Raw genomic sequence first — 19,615 nt, 5'->3', positions numbered from 1 at the left:
TGATCAGTGGTGCTGAGCGTTTGTTTATATATACACACATACCTGTTTGGGCCTCACTGCTCATCAATGGTGTAGTCTCACACAGACCACCCATCTAGCGTGCTCCATGGGAGCCCCTGGAAAACAGCAGACCCTCACTACAGGAGGGAATTTCCTGTGCATGGTCCACAGGCCACCAGGTCCCCCAGGGAACACGGGCAAATGTCTAGGAATTGCTGCATACCTGGAGGCCTGCTGGCTGTTTTCTACTGTGATTTCATGTGTGCTCAGCAATTCTCCTTTAAAGACTCTGAGAGGTCTCATGCCAAGCAAAGCTGTTTCACTTTAATTATTTCCCAGACTTACTAGAGCACTGGTCCTTTTCATTTTTGGCAGAACATCTGTTAACATCATAGGGAACATGTGTTCCACGAGGCACACTTTGGGAAACGTTGCTATATGACAATCCATACCTATGCCAACAAGATTTTCTAGTTCAAGTATGATTTCTGCAGTTAGACCCAAGGGCCCTCTCCCTTGTTGTTCCTCAACAGCTGAGTCCTAAAGCCACTGGGTGGGGCAGAGCAAAGCAGGCACCCCACCCCTCCCCAGAGGTGGGACAGGTGAGAAGAGTGACCTCGTGTGTCATGGTCCCGGAAGTTACAGAAAGGAGAAACTTTCCAGACAGAAGTAAACCAAATGGCGTGGTGATCACATGCAAAACGTGACTATCACAGGCTCCTCGACTGGAAAGGGCAGCACTGTCACAACTGTCAACACCTGAGCAGCACTGAGGCTTAGCTGGCAGTACCATTCCCACACATCATGGTTTTGATGGTGGCATCTTAGTCATGTGAAGGTCCCCATCTGTAGGAATGCCTGGTGATGGATGGGAGGGAACTTAGTCTCAAAGGATTCAGGGAAAAAGAATTGTCCTGTAAGTTCAGATGTCTGTATGTTGTCTCAAAATGTTTTAAAAGAAAGAAAAATAAAACCCTGAAGCCAAGGGCGAGGTCACGAGTCCTTTCTTGAACCTGAGCTCCCGCTTCCTTCTGGGGCACTGTGCTCCACCCTGTCTCTAGCAACCTGCCACCACTTCTTGGTTGTCACCAAGGCCAGCGTCCCATGGCTGTTTTCTCCAGGATGGTGCTGAGTGGCACCAGATGACCTCACCTGGGGTGTGAGCCCCTCGTTTTACCCTCCCAGGTGTGACAACCAGTAACTCCACTCACTAGACTGTGTTTCCCTCAAACACTGTTCAAGGTTCATTTTGAGCATCGAAATGACATTATCAATTACTTTTTATTCAATTTGATTTGCAAACTGGTCAAACTACAAAATAGCATTAAGAGGTAAAGAAATACAAATAACTGACCATTCACAGCCTAACTTCAGTCTGTACCTCTCTTTAAGAAGAAGACCTGACTTCCTCCCAGAGAGAGGCTTGCAGGCAGAGTCTAAGGCTTCTCAGCTTGGCACAGCCACGGCTCCCATGCCCAACCTCCCATCTGGATGGAGAAGCGTCTCCATCTCTTTACTTTCTTCTAGACTATCTTTCTCAAAAGCCAATCTGGTCCTCCCATGGCTCTCAGCTGCTTTCAGGACAAGTTCAAACTCCTTACTGCAAGTCACAGCACGCTCCAAGTTCTGGGTTTGCTTCTGCCTTACCTACACAACATCCCTGGGCCACTTTGTCCCCAAACTCAGCATGGCTATCTTGTCACCTTGTGCCCACAGCTCACCTGCACCACTTCTGCCAGTTGACCTCATACTCACAAAACAATGTCCAGAACTGACAGCAAGTTTGGCTTAAGGGCACAAGAGGCCAACTCACTATGAGTCAACAGAGTGGAGCCCGAGAATTAAGAAAGGGCATGAGTGCACCTCCCTGAGCCATGGGATTCTTCCGAAGTTGGTAAAGGGTATTTCCAGAAATCCAGTCTCATCCATAGCACCTCCCAGTGACACATACACTGGCTCCTTGTGACCCGATCGCCAAGAGGGGCAAGACCTATGTCCCCATCAGTCCTTTAACTTGCACCAGCCCAAAGTACTCTTCAATCACCAGGTGGCCAGCGTTCCTCCTGAGGAATCACCTCACGTCATGTATTATTTTAGGGCTGGTGAAGTACAGGCTTCACACGCTGTTCAAATGTTCCTAAGAACCAGATCTCCTCTTTACCATGGATTTACTTGGCGTGGGGTTTGCCTATTCCATCCTTAGCACCCCAATTCTTATTCCATATCTCTGCCTTTCATGGACAGTCTCAAAAAAGGGGCACAGAAAATGTTAAAAGGAAACTAAATACCAAGGTCGTACTCTATCAATAAAATCCTTTCTCTGAAAAGAGTCCAATTCTGATTTGCTGTCAGGGCATCTTTCCCTAAAAATATCATCTGTAACAACAGCTGGCAAATAGTTACTCTTTTTTCAGAGGCTTGGGTTTTTAAGTCAAAGCAAATGCACTCAAAGATGTCGTCACTTCTCTTTCCCCACTGAGAGCGACATTAGCAGGCAGCCAGTGGTGCAGACGACACGCCTCTTTGCCATCCAGCTGACCAAGGGGACGGCCAGGTCCCTGCATATGCCCTCCTTACAGAGAGGGCTCCCCATGGCCTTAGAAGGAGATGGGAATGGCCTGGAGAAAACCCCCTGGGTAGAATGCCTGAGAACCAGCGACTCTTTGGTCATAATGTAAACTTTTAGAACACCCCAACATGCCCTCCTCAGGACATGTATTTTAAAGCCCTTAAGAGTAACTTTTTTAAAAAGGTAACTCCAATTGGATAATTGAAAAGTGAGAACTCTATGGGAGGGGGAAGGGGGAAGAGATGGAGGCTAGGATGTTGAGTCTAAGTCTGTTTTTAACACTGGAGGAATCTTCTGCTTCCAGGTTAACATACAGGCAGCTCTCAGCCACTGGTGAGGAATTTAAGATGGAAGACTCAGTGCATTTATTCAAGAGACAACCTCCCCATATTAGATTAGGTTGCATACCAAAAAGCTTTACTGTCTCACTGGACTCTAAACTCCATGATGAACAGGACACACCCCGAGGCTGGCCTGGAGAAGGTAAAGAAATCAGATCTAGAAAGAGCCGAGGGAGGCAGCCTGGACCCAGAGTTAACGACTACAACCAGGAGACTCCAGAGAAAAATGGAAGTGCTGCCTCATAAAAGGTCAATGAGAACACCAGCGTGAAAACCCAAACCCAGTCACTCAACAGGAAGGAAAGATGGGCAGGCAGCCTGGCAAGTCACTGGGGAACGTCTCACTATCGAGGAAAAAACGGTAACACCCAATTAATAATTTACCTTTTATTGAAATTGTTGAATACTTTATATTACAGTAAAGTTGATTGAAAAAAAATGAAGAGAAAAATCAATTTTAAAAAATACACTCATGTTGAAATCAAACAAGCCAGCCAAACTGGTACAGGCCAAGGGATGCTGTGGGGAGGTTTGCTTCTCAGCGTCAGACACTGATTCTACAGACAATTCTACAACGCGAGAAACGTCATTCACTCAACATGGCAGGAAAGGCGCTGCCGCCAGAGGAAGAACACCAGCACCGCCTCCCTCCGCCTCCACGCTGTGCCTGCCCAGCCTCCCTCCAGCATGAGGCCAAGTGCAACGCTAGGGCCCAGGCTCTGGCCCAGGATTTTTCATGCAGTTTCTGTGAGTCACACACTGTGCAAATTAAGGCTTCTTATAGGTCAAATGGTTGATCAACACTTTTTTCTTAAAAAAATAAGCACAGTAAAGGTGGTATCATGAGAACCTGAAGAGATGAGACCTATACCCCAAATCTGGAAAAAATTCATTTTCTCTGACACCTCAACTCCACACACACACACACATACACACACACACACACACACACACACACACCAATCTTTGGGCAGGTTGTTTGAATTCACCAGCCAGCGAAAGAAATACTGACAAATGTGCTCTGTACACCCAGGCTTGAAGAGGTCATGCAAAAAGCTGCAGCCGTTCCTGACTAAAGGCATAGAACAGTGAACTCTCCAAAACCCAGGCACTCAGGGACCCCGTGTGTGTGCGCGTGTGCGTGTGCGCCTGTACGCACGTGTATACACCCTTAAGAAACAAAAAGCAAAAGAGAAAAGAGAATGAGCTCCAACTCAGGGGACACATTAATGACCAGTTCAAAATCCCACCAGAGACCGTCCCACACACTGACAGCCTCGCTGTTTCGGGATGGACAAACCGGTGCATTACACCCGTGCCGGCAGGAACAAACTGTGGCTGTTTTTCTTTTTTTCCTTTTTCTCAAACCTGAGTAATTGTCAAAGTCAATAAATAGGAGGAGAGAATTAAAATGCTCAAATATAATGGGGTCAAATACCCTATCGGGCCTAAAGCAGCAAGGGTTTTTCAAATGCAGCCCCTGTCTGGAGACACGTCCGGCCTTATGCTTTTAAATGAGGACTTGGGCAAAACCCTGGGCATGAGGTCCTGCCCTGCGGCCGATCTGAGCCATGCCTTATTCCAACGACTGTAAACAATCTGGAAGGAGTGGGGCCTGACCTCCTTCACCCTCTCCCCCATCACAAAAACTCTTCCCTTTTGAAATAGTTTTTGTTAAAGGCAAACTACAGAAGCATCGTCAAGTGGAAGTCTTATTTGGTTGGAGGTGCTTGGCTGTCTCACGGCTCTGTGTTCCCCTGCAGGCACTGCGGAGTCAGATGTGTAAGAGGTCCTCGTCACTGTCGTCATGGAAAGACACCAGCTTGGTGGAGCTCACTGTCTTCTGCTGTGCAGACCTGGGCTTCCCTTTCCTCACCCTCTCACCCCTGACCAGCCCCGCCCTATCATCCTCACGCTCCCAAAGGGCGTTCCTCTGCGGGTTTCTCACCGGGTGGGAGCTCTCTGCCCCAGCTCCCCTGCCCGAGTGAACTTTCACCTCTGGGATGGTCAGAACCTCATCCTCACTGTCCTGGTCATCCCCATGCAAGGAGCTGAGGGCCTCGGCTTTCACAGACTTGGTGGTAATATGGCCATTCTCCTGCCCTTCCTTCCCCAGCCGTGGAGGAGGCAGCTGGATCTCTTCCATCAGCCACTCTGTTTCATTCTCATCTGTCTCTTCTTCCTTGTTCACCTGCCAGGGATCAATAGCAGAGACCACATGACCCCCCTCAGAGACCCCATTCTGCTCCTCTCTTACTCTCTTTCCACCATCCACCCCACATCAGGGATGCTCTCTGCGGGCACGAGCTGGGGAGGATCTGGCACACTGTCCTCACGGTTCCCAGGTCCCCACCAGGGAAAGGAAGACAAGGGCAGGCAACACCTTCCTGTTCCTAATGAGACTGCACCAAGGCAGGAGGGTTTGGGACGGTGGCAGTGGGGCCATTTGGCAGGATTCTCACAGCCAACGGTGGGACCAAGCAGAAGGCATTCAGGATGGCATGGACCCGAAAAGCAGACCAGTGACCTATCAGCAGTGCTAAATGAGAAGGGGCTCTGCCAGGTGTCTCATTGACTGAAAGGTGCCCCCTGCATGGCAGGGAGGAAAGTCAAAGAAGGGACTCGAGTCAAAAGCCTCGTTTGAGAAAGCAATTAGTCAACACTCATCGAGACCCACAGACTTTATGTCCTTTGACCCAGATGATGCCTCTTTTCTGGAAATTTATCGGAAACAAATCGTCCAAATGCTAGGTGCACAACTATCTTCACTATCACGTGTGTTTTTTTAGGAACAGCCAAAAACAGTGGAAACAACCTAAATATTAAATACCCCAAAGGAAATTAGCTGCAACCACAATGAGAGAAACTTTGTAGGAAAAAAATAACAAAAAACATGTGCTGGGGTAAGCGGCTGAGGCAATGGGTGATGCTTTCCCTTCTGGATTCCAGCCTGCCTGTGACTGCTCTCCTCGGCATTCCTGATGAGAACACGGACAGCCCAGCATGGGAGGCGGGGGAGGCAGCCCCTCAGGAGACTCCACAGAAAATTACCTTTGAGTATTTGTAGGACACGTTGGAACTTCTCCTACAGCAAGTGGTTAGCTTACTTATCACTGTTTCCCTATTAAAAAAAAAAAAGGAAACCATAATTACTCCAGGGTAGAGGAAGTGTGGGCAGGAGCCCTGCCCCCACCAGCACCGCCCCACTCTGCACCACCAGAAGGCTGGTGTCGGCTGCATTTCTCCCACAAGCACAGGTTAATGGACATTCTGAATGACAAGTGAGCAGCTGTGACAGGGTTATACCCTAATGTATTTGTTGTGATTGAGTGGAAAGACCTTGGGCTTTGGAATCCAACAGGGGAAAACGCTCAAGAGCAATTTAACATTTGGGCAAGGGCTTTTTCACATACGACTCTAACAGGACCACACCTGCCTGCTGCCCCTAAGCCTGCCCGATGGTGGGTCACAGAGATGCTCATCACATGCCTTCCTGGCCCAGACCTTCTTCTGCCCATTCTGCAATGTGGGTGAGCAGGGCCATGATTAGTACTCCCCGACCACCTCTCTCATGGGCCTGTGGCTCAGCTGGCAAATGACAGTGGCAGCAGGGAACATCTGAGCTGGCAAGTCCCTGCCCCCAGGCCAGAGCCACGATCACTGACACCTGATATGAAAATCTGCTTGACAGTCACGTGGGGTGTCCTTGCACCCAGCAAAGTGGGGCAAAAAGATGGCACCATAGCTGGTACACAGCAGGCGCTTAATAAACTCTTGCTTTTATGACGTGGGAGGGCAGAGGGATGAGCTGCTCAGTGGGAAAATGCACTCATGAAAGGTGCCATTTAACGTTCTACCCATCTTTGGACACAAAGGACCACGGTCCTAGAAGCCGCAGGCATAGGTGCTGTGCAAGGGCCTCAGCCTTGGTCAGAGAGAAATGCAGGCATTTAAAACCACAATGCTGGAGACTGCTTCCAGAGAGTTTTGAACTAAGAATCTTGAGCCTTTTGCTGTTGTAGAGCTCAAACAAATAAGTAAGTAAAATTAAAACCCACAAAACTGAGCCTATGATTAGATGTGGGAGGCATGCACCTGCCTGCCTGTCCCCTCCCCCCACCCCCCGCTCACCTCCTCTCCTTCTTGTAGAGCAGAAGAGCCAGCAGGCAGCAGGTGAGGGCCACCAGCAGGAGGCTGAGCACCGCGCCGACCGCCTGGCTTCGCTCCGACAGCCCCTTGTGTGCCTGCCCGTCGTCCCCAGGATTCTCGCCATCGAAGCCCACCCTGCAAGGATGTCACAGGAAAGAAGCCATGTCACAGGGCAGTGACACAGCCACAATTTGAGACCTGAGTCCCCAAGGCAAAAGCATCTCTCATTTTCCCCATACCATGTGATTCTTACTCCTGCCCCAGAAAACAAGGCCACAAGGCCCACTCCACATGGAAAACGGCTGCAAAAAGTTCCTGATGAGTTTGGGGCAGGGTTGTCAGAAAGCAGACAAGAAGGCACTGCTTCCAGCTCCATGAACTGTCATTCAACCAAACAGAGCAGAGACGGGCAGGAGGGACGCGGCCCCCTCCAGGTGGCCCGACCCACAGCAGAACCAGGCTGGGGCAGAGGCTGTCCCAGTGTGGAGAAGAGCACCACACTTCTCTCCAAGGTCAGAACTCTGTCCTCTTGGAGTTTCTTCTGGAAACGGTGACCACAGCCCACCGTGGGACACAACCTCCAAACCAGCGGGGCCCAGGGGGCCTTAGAGACAGGTCAGGATGGGGCTCAGGGGTAGCCACAGACCAGAAGGAGCCCCAGGGGGCAGTCACAGGCCAGGACAGGGCCCAGGGAACAGCCACAACCCAGCATAGCCCCTGACACACCTCCTCTCTTCAAGCCTGCTCCATCCCAGAACGGGGCTCATGGAACACAGCTGCTGCCTCACAGCAGAGTTCACAATTCCCACCCAAGACCCACATGCACACTTGTGGGGAAAAGTGCATTTCCATGACATTCACCACTCAAGCAGAGTTGAGAAAATAATAATAGAAAATGAGAAACAACCATGAAGACTTCCCTTTGTGCTCAGAGAACAACATTACACTCAAGGGTATAACGATTAGACACTTCTAACCTCAGGCCCTCTGTCATTTGGGGCCACACACACAGGAACAGGATCACATCACCGAAATGCCTCCTGCACTGCTCGAGATAAGAGGCCACCCCAGCGAGGCTCATCCTGTGGTGCTGAAGACGCCGGCTGCTCAAAGAACTGAGGTCGAGGGCAACCGGCCAACCTGTGGCATGGCCGCAAGGGCTACTGCTCTCAAAGTTCAGCTTAAGCCAAACAATCTTGATCCAAAACATCAGCAAGACAAGAAACCACAGGGAGAGCCTGGCATCCAGTTCTAAGTGACCTGTGAGGGTTGACCTCTGCTCGGGCAGAAGCGCCACCACACTCCACAGACAAGTCTGAGAGCTCTGCAGACCTCTCCCTCCAAGCCAGAAACCCACTCACCCAGAAGCAGCTCCAGCCACTCAGGAACACTCGACATGCGTCCGAGAGACACATCATCATTCAGTTCTAAGCGTATTTTAATTTCTACCTCTGATTTCTTCTTTGGACCACGGATTGTTCAGAAGTGGGCTTTAATCTTCAAATGTATTTGTTTCTCAGTTGTTTGTTCTTGATTCCTAACCGCATTGCACCATGTATGCATTTAATTGCATCAGCCAGAAAGCTGCTGACTTAGGCCAAGCACGGTGATTCATGCCTGTAATCCCAGCACTTTGGGAGGCTGAGGCAGGCGGATCACCTGAGGTCAGGAGTCTGAGACCAGCCTGGCCAACATGGTGAAACTTCATCTCTACTAAAACTAAAAAAATTAGCCAGGAGGTAGTGGCATGCACCTGTAATTCCAAGCTTCATGGGAGGCTGAGGCACAAGAATCACTTGAATCCAGAAAGTGGAGGTTGCAGTGAGCCAAGATCATGCCACTGTACTCCAGCCTGGGCAAAAGAATGAGACTGTCTCAAAGGGAAAAAAACGAAATTGCTAACTTGCCTGCTTCGTTGCTAATTTTTGATAAAGTTTTCTAAGTGTTTCATGTGAGCCTGGGAAAACGGTACTCTCCCACTGCAGGGAATAGCATTCTAAGCATGTCTATTAAATCATGCTTTCGCACTGTGCTGTCCCAATCTTCCAAAAAAGCTTTACTCTTTGTCTACTTGACCCAGCAATCACTAAGTGAGGGGCATTTGTCACTGTTTCCTGTGTGTGGTTTTGTCAATTTCTGCTTTACATATCGAGGCTTTTTACTGGCTTGACAGAAGTTTAGGATTCTTGTATGTTTCCAGGAAATCTGCCCTTTTAAAATTAAAATGACCCTTTTTATTGCTAATATTTTTCTTTAATATCCTATTTTATCTTATATTAATATAACTACTGCAGCTTCCTTGCAGATTCTTTTCCGGCATATCTTTTCTCATCCTTTCATCTTGGTCTTTTCTGTATCCCTGTTTTAGGTGTGTTCCCTGGATACAGAGTTGTTTTTGAAATCCAATTTGACAATTTGTTTTTTTAACTGACAAGTTTAGTCAAGCTATGCTTATCATGATTATAGATACAGTCAGATTTATTTCTACTACGTTAGGCTGGATTTCCACTTGTCTGGTTTTTGTTTTCCTTTTCTCCTGTCTTCTTTGGGGACTTAAGTATTTTTATTTCTCCTTTTCTTCACTACTGTTTTGGAAGTTATATACTGTATTTCTATTATTTTAGTGGTTATTTTCTAAATACTGGCATGCATACTAAGACAAAGAGTCTAACAGTATGTCTTCCAAACAATCAGGAACTCTTTTTCCTTCTTCCTTCCTTTCTTTTAAGAAAATGGTTTTCCTTTCATATGGTGCTACTGCTGGAAGTAATGTTAAAAGCTGGGAACTCTGCCACCGCACTCAGCTTAGACACCACCTGTCCAGTACACTGAGTCCTCACAAGGTGGCGGACAGGTTCCCTCAAACTGCAGCCTTCCGTGAACCAACTACAGGAGGTCTCTGAATAACATCATTTCCTTCAAAACAGTCTCATTATTAATGCTGATGAGAAAAAAAATCGGTTTCGTTATACATCATTTCACAAAAGTTGCAGTTTCCAAGAACCTAATGATGATGTTGAAGTGAGGACTTAAAAGTATTTCAATCTTTCTTAAATTATTTTCTAATACAACAAATCAGCTTCCCCCGCAGCTTTTACAGACTTTCCTTTGCATGTGCTCTCCTGGCATGTCGTAAGCGGGTGGGTCTTGTCATCAGTAACTGCGCTGGGCACACAGTACGCCCCTTCCATCTGCAGATGTCTTTTAACTGTGCACGTTTTTTGATTATTGCTTTAACCGAATATTGTGAAATAACCATTTTTGGAAAATATGGGAGGTGTAAGAGAGGTCAAGGAAGGTGTAAGAGAGCGCAATCTTCATCTATTGCAGGAAGTCAACAGATGAAATAAAGGATGTTAATTAAAGACTGAGGTAAATTCCAAAAGAAATATCTAAAAGAACTAAAAATTATCATCTATTAAGGTAATCATTGCTACCTGTTTGTTATAGTTACATGATTTTTTGTTGTTGTTTTTGAGACCGAGACTCGCTCTGTCACCCAGGGTGGAGTGCAGTGGCGCCATCTCAGCTCACTACAATCTCTGCCTCCTGGGTTCAAGTGATTCTCCTGCCTCAGCCTGCCAAGTAGCTGGGATTACAGGCATGTGCCACCACACCTGGCTAATTTTTGTATTTTTAGTAGAGACAGGGTTTTACCATGTTGCCCAGGCTGGTCTAGAACTTCTGACCCCAAGTAATCCGCCTGTCTTGGCCTCCCAAAACGTTGGGATTACAGGTGTGAGCCACCACACCTGGACATATTTACATGCCTTTAAAATGTATAACACTGATAATATTTGGGGGAAAAAAAATCTCAGGCACCATTCCACGTCACCCCCAGGTGGTGGTTGCATCCCTCATAATCCACCAACTGAGTTTCTGCTGTTGGTTTCAACGTCTGTTTCCTTTTTTAAAAGTCCTTATTACCTGTCAACGTGTTAAGGGATTTAAACAACTACCATTCCTGATGACATCATGAAACCGAGCTTTCCTGGGGAATTTTCCTCTCTGGTTTTAGAGTAAAACACCAAAGCCTTATAAACGGTGCCTTTCCCACTCACAGAAGTCCAACTCTAAACATCAACACTGACAGGACCCAGGCCTGGCTGGTCTCCCTCAGACCCACGTGTAAGACCAGCAGCCACGTCCGGAGGCAGGATTTACCTCATGGCAGTTCTAGACTCTCAGTGACGGACAATGCAGGGAAAGTTTGCTTCTAGGTTTTATCTTTTTAAAAAATTCACATTTTGCTTCTTTCAGGAAGAACTTCCAGTTTTAGTCCTTTCATTTTGTAATGATCTCACTGAACACCATAAACATTCAAAAGCTGAAAGTACCACAAGTGAAATTTTAACCAAAGCCTCTTTCCCTGACTGTGCAGCTAAGAGTCCCTAGGTACACAGCCCCTGAATGGCGTAGGACAAAGCTGCTTTTTGCTGAGCTGATGCCCACAGGTAAGGGTTGATGGGGGAATCGGGGGTGCTGATTTAAGATGTAAAAATGTGTGATCTTCATTCCCCCATGACCCCTACCACTGTCGTCTGCTGACTGTACGGTCTCTTTTTCAGGACATGAAGGAAACAATTACATGGCAAGAATTCATGTTCCCCCGATCTTAAAGTCTCAAGACAGAATGAAAAGCTTATATAAAATAGTGGGCCAGGCCAGGCACGGTGGCTCATGCTTGTAATGCCAGCACTTTGGGAGGCCGAGGCAGGCAGATTATCTGAGGTCAGGAGTTCAAGACCAGCCTGGCCAACACGGTGAAAGCCCATCTCTACTAAAAATACAAAAATTAGCAGGGCATGGTGGCGCGTGCCTGTAATCCCAGCCACTCAGGAGGCTGAGACAGGAGAATTACTTGAACCTGGGAGGCGGAGGTTGCAGTGAGCCAAGATGGCACCACTGAACTCCAGCCTGGGTGACAGAGCGAGACTGTCCCCCAAAAATAAAAAACAAAAATAAATAAAATGGTGGGCCGGGTGACATAAGAAAATAAATCTAAGAAAAAAGCAGCTGACAACATGTTATTCGTGGCAAAGTATGAAACGGCTGTGGGACACAAGACAACCAATGGAAGTGCCACCTTCCTTCAGAGCAGAACTGCTGCCTCTGTTCCCACGATAGTTCTCAAAATCTGCAGAGTAAGCTTTTCATTCATTAAACAAATGTAAAAATACTGCACGCACATCAAAGCGAAATTTTACTGTACAATCATTTGTATTAGGACCAAAGAGAAGACATCCCGGGATTACAAAGGGAGGCACAGCCAGTACCGGCTTCCAAGGAGCTAAGGAAAGGGAAGCAGCAAGGGAAAAGGGGTGGAGGGACAGAGCTGGGACACCCTGGTTGGACCCTACTTGGGGCACAGTACTCACGAAGGAAGTGCCAGCACTGCTCCTGAGGGTGACGCAGGCGCGGACCAAAAATGAGTGGCAGGACGCTGACAGCACTGGAGCACGGCACTGGCTGTGGGGGGTCTACCTCTATCAGTGTCTCTATTTTTTGGTGAATGTCCTGAATATTTACCAACAGAACATTGGGGAAAAAGCATGCATACACTTATTCTCAAGATAAGGTTCAAGAGAGGATGTGGGGTCCAAGTGCTAAGCATCCTGATGTCACACTTACCCCAGAGGACACACGGCCGAGGTGTACCAAGAGAAGAGGTACTGGCAGTCGGCAGTCTCGTGACTGAACTCGGGGATCCCGTCCTCCACCAGAGGGTCACAGTGAAAGAAGATAGTGGAAGAAACAGACTTGGTCTTATCCTTTCCACACTTAGAGGAAGAGGCAAACACGACATCTAGATCGCCATCTATCAAAAAGGAAGGGGCAACACGGCGTGTCACTATCAGTTTTCAAGAGCAGACTGAGCTTAGCTCCTTATGGTCTAAAAGAGTTTGCAAAGACTTAAAATCACACAGAAGAGACTTCATCCCATGTCCCACGTGCACTGTGTTCACAGCTTACAAAGCCACTCGGTACACCTTGACAGAGCCCTGCCCTCAGCACGCAGTAAAGAATTTTTGTTTTGTTTTGTTATAACCACAAGTATTTACTGATGGACTGAAGATACAATTTTAATGGAACAATAAGGCACAACTGTGGATTAAATCAGTCTGCTATACAGCCAAAAGAGGGGAAAAGCTATAATCTTAGGAACTTTAAATATGAAAATCAACGAGCCTCTGAAGTACCTTTCTAACAGATCAGTGTAAGATGTCTTCCCTTTTACACAATTCCTGTACTACATCACTCAATCACAAAGTCCAACTGATACTTCATAAAGAATTCCTCGTTCATTTCTATTTGAGCCATCCAGCCTGGCTACTTCCCTGTTCTCCACCTTTTTCCATTGCTTTGCAGTGGTATTTTTTAGCAATCCCCTTCCTAAAGAATTATGTACACACCTTCAATAGTTTCCAAATCAAGGAAACAAGCAAGCAAGCAATGAGTCACGAAAGCCAAGGGCAGATATGTGAATGAACAGACTCACAGAGACATACATTAGGACGGCAATAGCCTGATTCATGAAGTCTAATGAAGGTAGATAAAAACTACCACACCACCGAACTATCCTGCCAAGTCAGAAATACATATACCAGGCATAGCTTGGGGTGCCAAGTAGAATAGAGGAGATTTTGAGGCTTAACGAAAAGCAGAAAGACTGCATGACTCGGTGAACAGTATGCTGAATGACACAGAAATAGGAAGCAACGGACATATAAAAAGGATGCATGCTGGCGAACTCGCCAGAGGGAAGGCAGCATGGGCGCAGTCTACATCCAGTGGAAGAGCTTTGCTGGCCTGTTTCTCAGCATGATTCTCCATCGTACTTTCTCAGACTTGATGGATGTGTGGCATTCGGCAGCAGAACACAGAAAGATGGTATTTGTAAATGAAGAACTGGTGAATGGATACAGAGCAGAAACAGACTGGGTGTACCGTTCTGTAATGCCCTGTTTATAGACCAAAGGCAGGTTTGTGTTGACAGAACATACTTGGGGTTGTCATGATACAGCAGTAGCACTTTGGGAGAAAGGGACTGAAGGAGCGGAGGTGGGGCTGGTGGACAGGAGGACTGTCAAGTTCCAGTTCTTAAATACTAGACCACAAGGAACAGTTTGCTGTCCGTCCTTTAGCGAAGAAATGGAATGCTCATTTTCTGCTCTGCATCGACCTTCTCCAAAACCTTAGCAAAGTCTGTGATAAAGATATGTCACTGTCCCCACGCGGATCAGCCTCCCGAATGGTCCTGTCTGCGCCGCCGCTCAGCTGCTCATCTGAGACATTAACTTGGACCATCACGCATGGCGCCTGCTAACAGCTCATCACAGGAGGTCTTGTCATCTTTATCCAACTCATATAGTCCAGAAGCAAAGTGCTATTTGTTGCTGAGTGGTTCAGGTCCATTCACATCTTTGCTCTCTTCATTATCCTCAATGGTTCGGATATAAGCCAAAGTTCGCAGGAATCCACAGAGTTTATCTGGTCCTCTCCCTCTGGAAAGAAGGCACTGATGACCCAGTCCCCCACTGGGTTGACAGCAAGTTCTGGAATCCTCTGAAAATCATTCCGTTCTCTCCTTTGTCCAGGCTGGTGAACCAGCTGTAGAGGGGGTGATTTGACGGTGGGAAAGGCCGGTCTCCTTCTTGATCTCCTCGAGCTCTTCATTTTTCAATAATGTGGAGGCCTGAGATCCCCTCACTATGCCAGGGCTCCTCCAGGAGTAGCGGCACCAGAAGTGACAGTGACAGGAAGGAAGGCAAGAATTTAACCTTTCCCAAAAAGAGGGCTGGCCTTGGTCCTCAGCTAACGACAGGATATGGAGCAGGGGCTGGCCATGCAGTACCTGAGCAATCAGCCAACCAGTTCTGCCCATGTCATGGAGCCCCAGGAAAAACTCTGGACACCAAGGCTCAGGGGAGCACCCGGGCAGGCAATACTCTATGTACACTGCCACATGTGGGTGCTGGGAACACAACACATCTGATTCCACAGGAGAGTCCGACAGGACCTCTGCATTCGATTCCCTCCTGGACTGCGCCCTGTGTGCATCTTGGCTGATTTTAACCTATATCCTTTTGCTGCAGTAGATCATAACTGTGAGCATAACTGCTTTCAGGGAGCTCTGTGGGTTATGGTGATAGGGAGAATATAAAGTTGGCTTGGGACCGGGTGCTGTGGCTCACATCTGTAATCCCAGCACTTTGAGAGGTTGAGATGGGTGGATCACCTGATGTCAGGAGTTCAAGACCAGCCTGGCCAACATGGTGAAATACAAAAAATTAGCTGGCTGTGGTGGCAGGCGCCTGTAATCCCAGCTACTCGGGAGGCTGAAGCAGGAGAATCGCTTGAACCCAGGAGGTGGAAGTTTCAGTGAGCCAACACTGCACCATTGCACTCCAGCATGGGCAACAGAGTGAGACTCTGTCTCAAAATAAATAATAAATAAATAAAAATAAAGTTGGCTTGGACACCTCCTCAGTGTGCCGCTGGTGTCAGAAGTGAGGAAGCCTTGCGTGGACACCTTGCATAAACTCTGCTCCTCCCAACCTTTGTCACTGACTCAAAATCTTTGTGGCTGGCGCTGCTGGGTACCAGGAATGCAGAGGCAAAAGTGCAGGGTATGAGATGGACGTGTCCACACACACAGGGGCCCAGAGACAGGCGGTACAGCTCAGCTTGGGGAGGGTCCTGCATTCTCGCTTGGGAGTGGCTAAAGCAGGGGCTGCTGAATGGACCGTTCCACAGGGCTGGTGGCAGGGAACAAACTGCCCAGCAGCCCCACATCCTGACGAAAAGACAGCTTCTGCCCTCCTGAAGGAACGGCAAGCCTCAGGAAGAGAAAGAAACTTCATTTCTTCATGAAAGATGAAAAGAGATCTTAAAACTAAAGCTACTTTCTGGGGCTGGTGAATGAAGACAGTGAAAAGGTCTGAAAGCTATTTTATTTACCAAGAATGACTAAATGTGTATGCACCAGCCTTCTGAAAGCTGGGGATCCTCAAAGGTCTGCCTGACACACTACTTGTGAACATGGATCCCTGTAGGGCTGCCTGACACACTACTTGTGAACATGGATCCCTGTAGGGCTGCCTGGCACACCACTTGTGAACATGGATCCCTGTAGGGCTGCCTGACACACTCTTGTGAACATGGATCCCTGTAGGGCTGCCTGACACACTACTTGTGAACATGGATCCCTGTAGGGCTGCCTGGCACACCACTTGTGAACATGGATCCCTGTAGGGCTGCCTGACACACCACTTGTGAACATGGATCCCTGTAGGGTTGCCTGACACACTCTTGTGAACATGGATCCCTGTAGGGCTGCCTGACACACTACTTGTGAACATGGATCCCTGTAGGGCTGCCTGGCACACCACTTTTGAACATGGATCCCTGTAGGGCTGCCTGACACACTCTTGTGAACATGGAACCCTGTAGGGCTGCCTGGCACACCACTTGTGAACATGGATCCCTGTAGGGCTGCCTGGCACACCACTTGTGAACGTGGATCCCTGTAGGGCTGCCTGGCACACCACTTGTGAACGTGGATCCCTGTAGGGCTGCCTGGCACACACTTGTGAACATGGATCCCTGTAGGGCTGCCTGGCACACCACTTGTGAACGTGGATCCCTGTAGGGCTGCCTGGCACACCACTTGTGAACGTGGAGGTGCTTATGTGGAACAAGTGGCCAGTGCTGTGCTGTGGAGCCTGAAGACTCCTGAAGACACACCAGGCAGCGCCACCCTGCTACGAGAAGGTGGGCCTTCCAGGGAGGGGCACTGGAAGGATGAGGAAGGCGGGTCGAGGCATTCCAGCACAAGGAACAGCACGTGTAAAGCCACCAGGTTACAGAGTGACTTTGGGAGCTGGTGAATAACCCGATGGCTGAGGCATGACAATCCTTCCTTCCTTTCATCAACATTTACCGAGCACCTCCTATGGGCCAGGCACTGCGAAACAGGAGAGCAAGAGCAGGCCAACCTGTGACGTGCAATATCTGACTCTGAATGACTGCAGGATTCACCGAAGCATGAGGAAGGCAGAGAACAGAGAAGCACAGAGCACTTGCTCTGTGCTGTGGAATTATGCAAGTGAATGAGGCTGATCAACTTTCCCATCATCAAGCCGCCCAGAAGCAGGACACTCACTTTCCCAGCTCTATTCATGGCCCACAGGTGCTATGAGCAGATGCACCAGGGCGCTGTCTCCAATCTGTGTCCGTGAGCAGCGATGCTGACCCAGCGGTGCTGCTGTTGGGGAGATGCACACTGCACCAGGGCACGGAGCACCCCCAGTCCTTCTTGGCTATCACTACTCTCCCCTCCCACGGGACCCGTTCAGCAGCTGTTTAACATCAGAGAAGGCTGGGGTTTTCTTTAAACACACTTGATTTTCTAAAGAGTTATTACATCCACACATGGTTCAAAAATCAAATTACGGAAGGTATATAGTTAAGACTAGCTGTTCAAAACAAAAGCAGCCTTTCAGGATGATTCCCTCAAGGACGAGAGGGAACAAAGGGCAATATTAGTGGCACCCTTATTAGTGCCAGTAAAAAACCTTCCTTCACACCCTGGAGTCTGCCCTATGTGCATCCCGGTTGATTTTAACCTATATCCTAACACTTTCATCCTTCTTACAAATATGAAATCTCCTTCCCTTCTCTAATATTATTTGGTATTCCAAAAGGAGGACGTGTCATGGCTAAAACCAAATCAAAGGTAACTCTGACTCTGCACAGCTCAGCCTCCACCTGACCGCAAAACCACTGGATCAGACCAAGTTTTCGTTTTTTGGACATTTGTCTACTTGTTAACTGAGATACAATTTATGTACAGTGAAATGCTCAGGTCTGGCACATATCATCTGATCCATTCTGATTAAATTCATAAGAAAGCAAAGAATTAGACCATGGTTTTTGTTTTAAAAGTGATGTGAGATTTCAACCGAAGGGAGTTAGTTGAAAATTTTAATGCCCTTCCTTGGAGGAATTTAAATGAGGACCTGTCATGGGAAGCCACGGATTACCTTGAAGATAGTACTTGGTCTTGTCAGAGGTTCCGACCTTCCGACTGAAGTGCTGATCGTTGGGCTTCACCTGGCATATGTTGGCTCCAGAGCACGCCGGGTTTCTGGAGCTCGTGATGGAGGAAAGCTGGATCTCATACAGGTAGTTGTCCCCATTGGTCCTCATGTCCCCAGAGGCTCTGAACAGCCTAAAGAGACAGAAAAGACCACACTGACATTGAAGTCCTTCAAGAAGGCATTCATTACATAAACCCACAGTCCTCAGAATCACTGCAGGGCCCAGGATGCTTCCCGTCCTAAGCTACAGCAGCACATCTGTGACCCCAAAGAGATTCTGAGGACACCAGCTTCCACTCAAGAGGCTTTCTCCTCAACCAGTTCTGCTCTCTGAGTGCTAATCCACCTTCCTCAGGTGCCGTGTCCAGCACCGCGTCCTGCACCGCATGGCCCTAACCCTGTCCATGCACAGGCAGAAGACATGGCCAGGCACCTGGGCCACCGGCCCGAGAGCAGCCTCAGTAGCACTGCTGAAAAATCTATTTTCTACAGACTGGCAATCCCAGAAGATTCCTGCTCAAACATGTCAGAAGGCTTCTGCTTCAACCCCTGAGCTTATCATGAAGTGAGGGAGAAGTGGGGGGATTTATTTTTACACTCACAAGACCTCACCATCTTTGGTGTTAAAATTTGATAGTTGAGTAATGCTTTTTCTCAGTTTAAGCAAAAGATGACGACAACTCCAGCAACAGTAACTAAAACACACAGACCTATTTATCCTGGAGTGCTCCCCAGTAGGGGAAGAGCTGCATTGCTGGTTTAATTTTGAATACACTTCACAGCTCAAAAGGAAAACGCTTTACTTACTTAAAATAAATGTCTCCGAGGCTGAAGCTCTTGCCATTTATAGGGTTGGTAATGGTCCCATTCACCATCTGTACCTCCTGAGGCTTCACGGCGCAGGCAGCCCGGGAGTCCCAGCTGAAGTAGTAGGTGCAGCTGTCGATGTCGAACCTAGGGAGGGGAAAGCGCAGACTGCGGTCTTCACAGGGCAGACTGCAAAACAGGGAACACTCGGAACCCTTGAGGCAGCTCACTGGCTTTCAGTCAAGGTGCACTGAGATTTCGGTTCGGTCCCAAGACCCCCACTCCCTGGGCTGCATGGGCCTAGGCTCAACACTGACAGCGGCTCTGAGCTAGGATGGCGATTTTACTCACTCTTCTTCATCGCCACAGTGGATAGGGAAGACAACTGTGTCAGTAATGTGACAAAGCAGAGCACTCAGTATCAATTTTTTAAAGTTTGTAAACCATGTAACATTTAAAACATGGAAATATTTGCTCCTAGATTTTTGGTTTTTTGTTTTATAAGCTTCTCAGACTCATACACTGATAAATCCTTTGGCAATTTCTAAGTCTCCCCTTTTCCAAACTGAGCGTCTGGAAGGAATCAGTTTTGTTCACAGACAGCAGCTCACATGCACCCTCTGCTGGCCAAGCTCTCCCTGGTGCCA

General features: G+C 48.1%; 1 protein-coding gene and 1 pseudogene across 1 annotated transcript in view; both read right to left on the bottom strand.

Annotated features, from left to right (window-relative positions):
* Nucleotides 1–3,282: 3,282 nt before the first annotated feature.
* The window catches only part of IGF2R (insulin like growth factor 2 receptor), a 122,934-nt gene continuing 106,601 nt past the window's right edge, over nt 3,283–19,615 (bottom strand). The window contains exons 43-48 of the mRNA XM_078370419.1: nt 18,969–19,115; nt 18,105–18,292; nt 12,691–12,877; nt 7,042–7,194; nt 5,962–6,031; nt 3,283–5,101 (exon numbers count right to left, since the gene is read on the bottom strand). Coding sequence (XP_078226545.1) covers nt 4,685–5,101; nt 5,962–6,031; nt 7,042–7,194; nt 12,691–12,877; nt 18,105–18,292; nt 18,969–19,115 — 1,162 coding nt within the window. The 3' untranslated portion in view covers nt 3,283–4,684. The remainder of the gene's footprint in view (nt 5,102–5,961; nt 6,032–7,041; nt 7,195–12,690; nt 12,878–18,104; nt 18,293–18,968; nt 19,116–19,615) is intronic.
* On the bottom strand, nt 14,072–15,090 carry LOC144582235 (calcineurin B homologous protein 1 pseudogene; annotated as a pseudogene).

Source organism: Callithrix jacchus, chromosome 4 (assembly GCF_049354715.1).
Source record: "Callithrix jacchus isolate 240 chromosome 4, calJac240_pri, whole genome shotgun sequence".
NCBI lineage: Eukaryota > Metazoa > Chordata > Mammalia > Primates > Cebidae > Callithrix > Callithrix jacchus.
The sequence above is the reverse complement of the archived record's forward strand: the minus strand, read 5'-3'. Positions and strand labels throughout refer to the sequence as shown.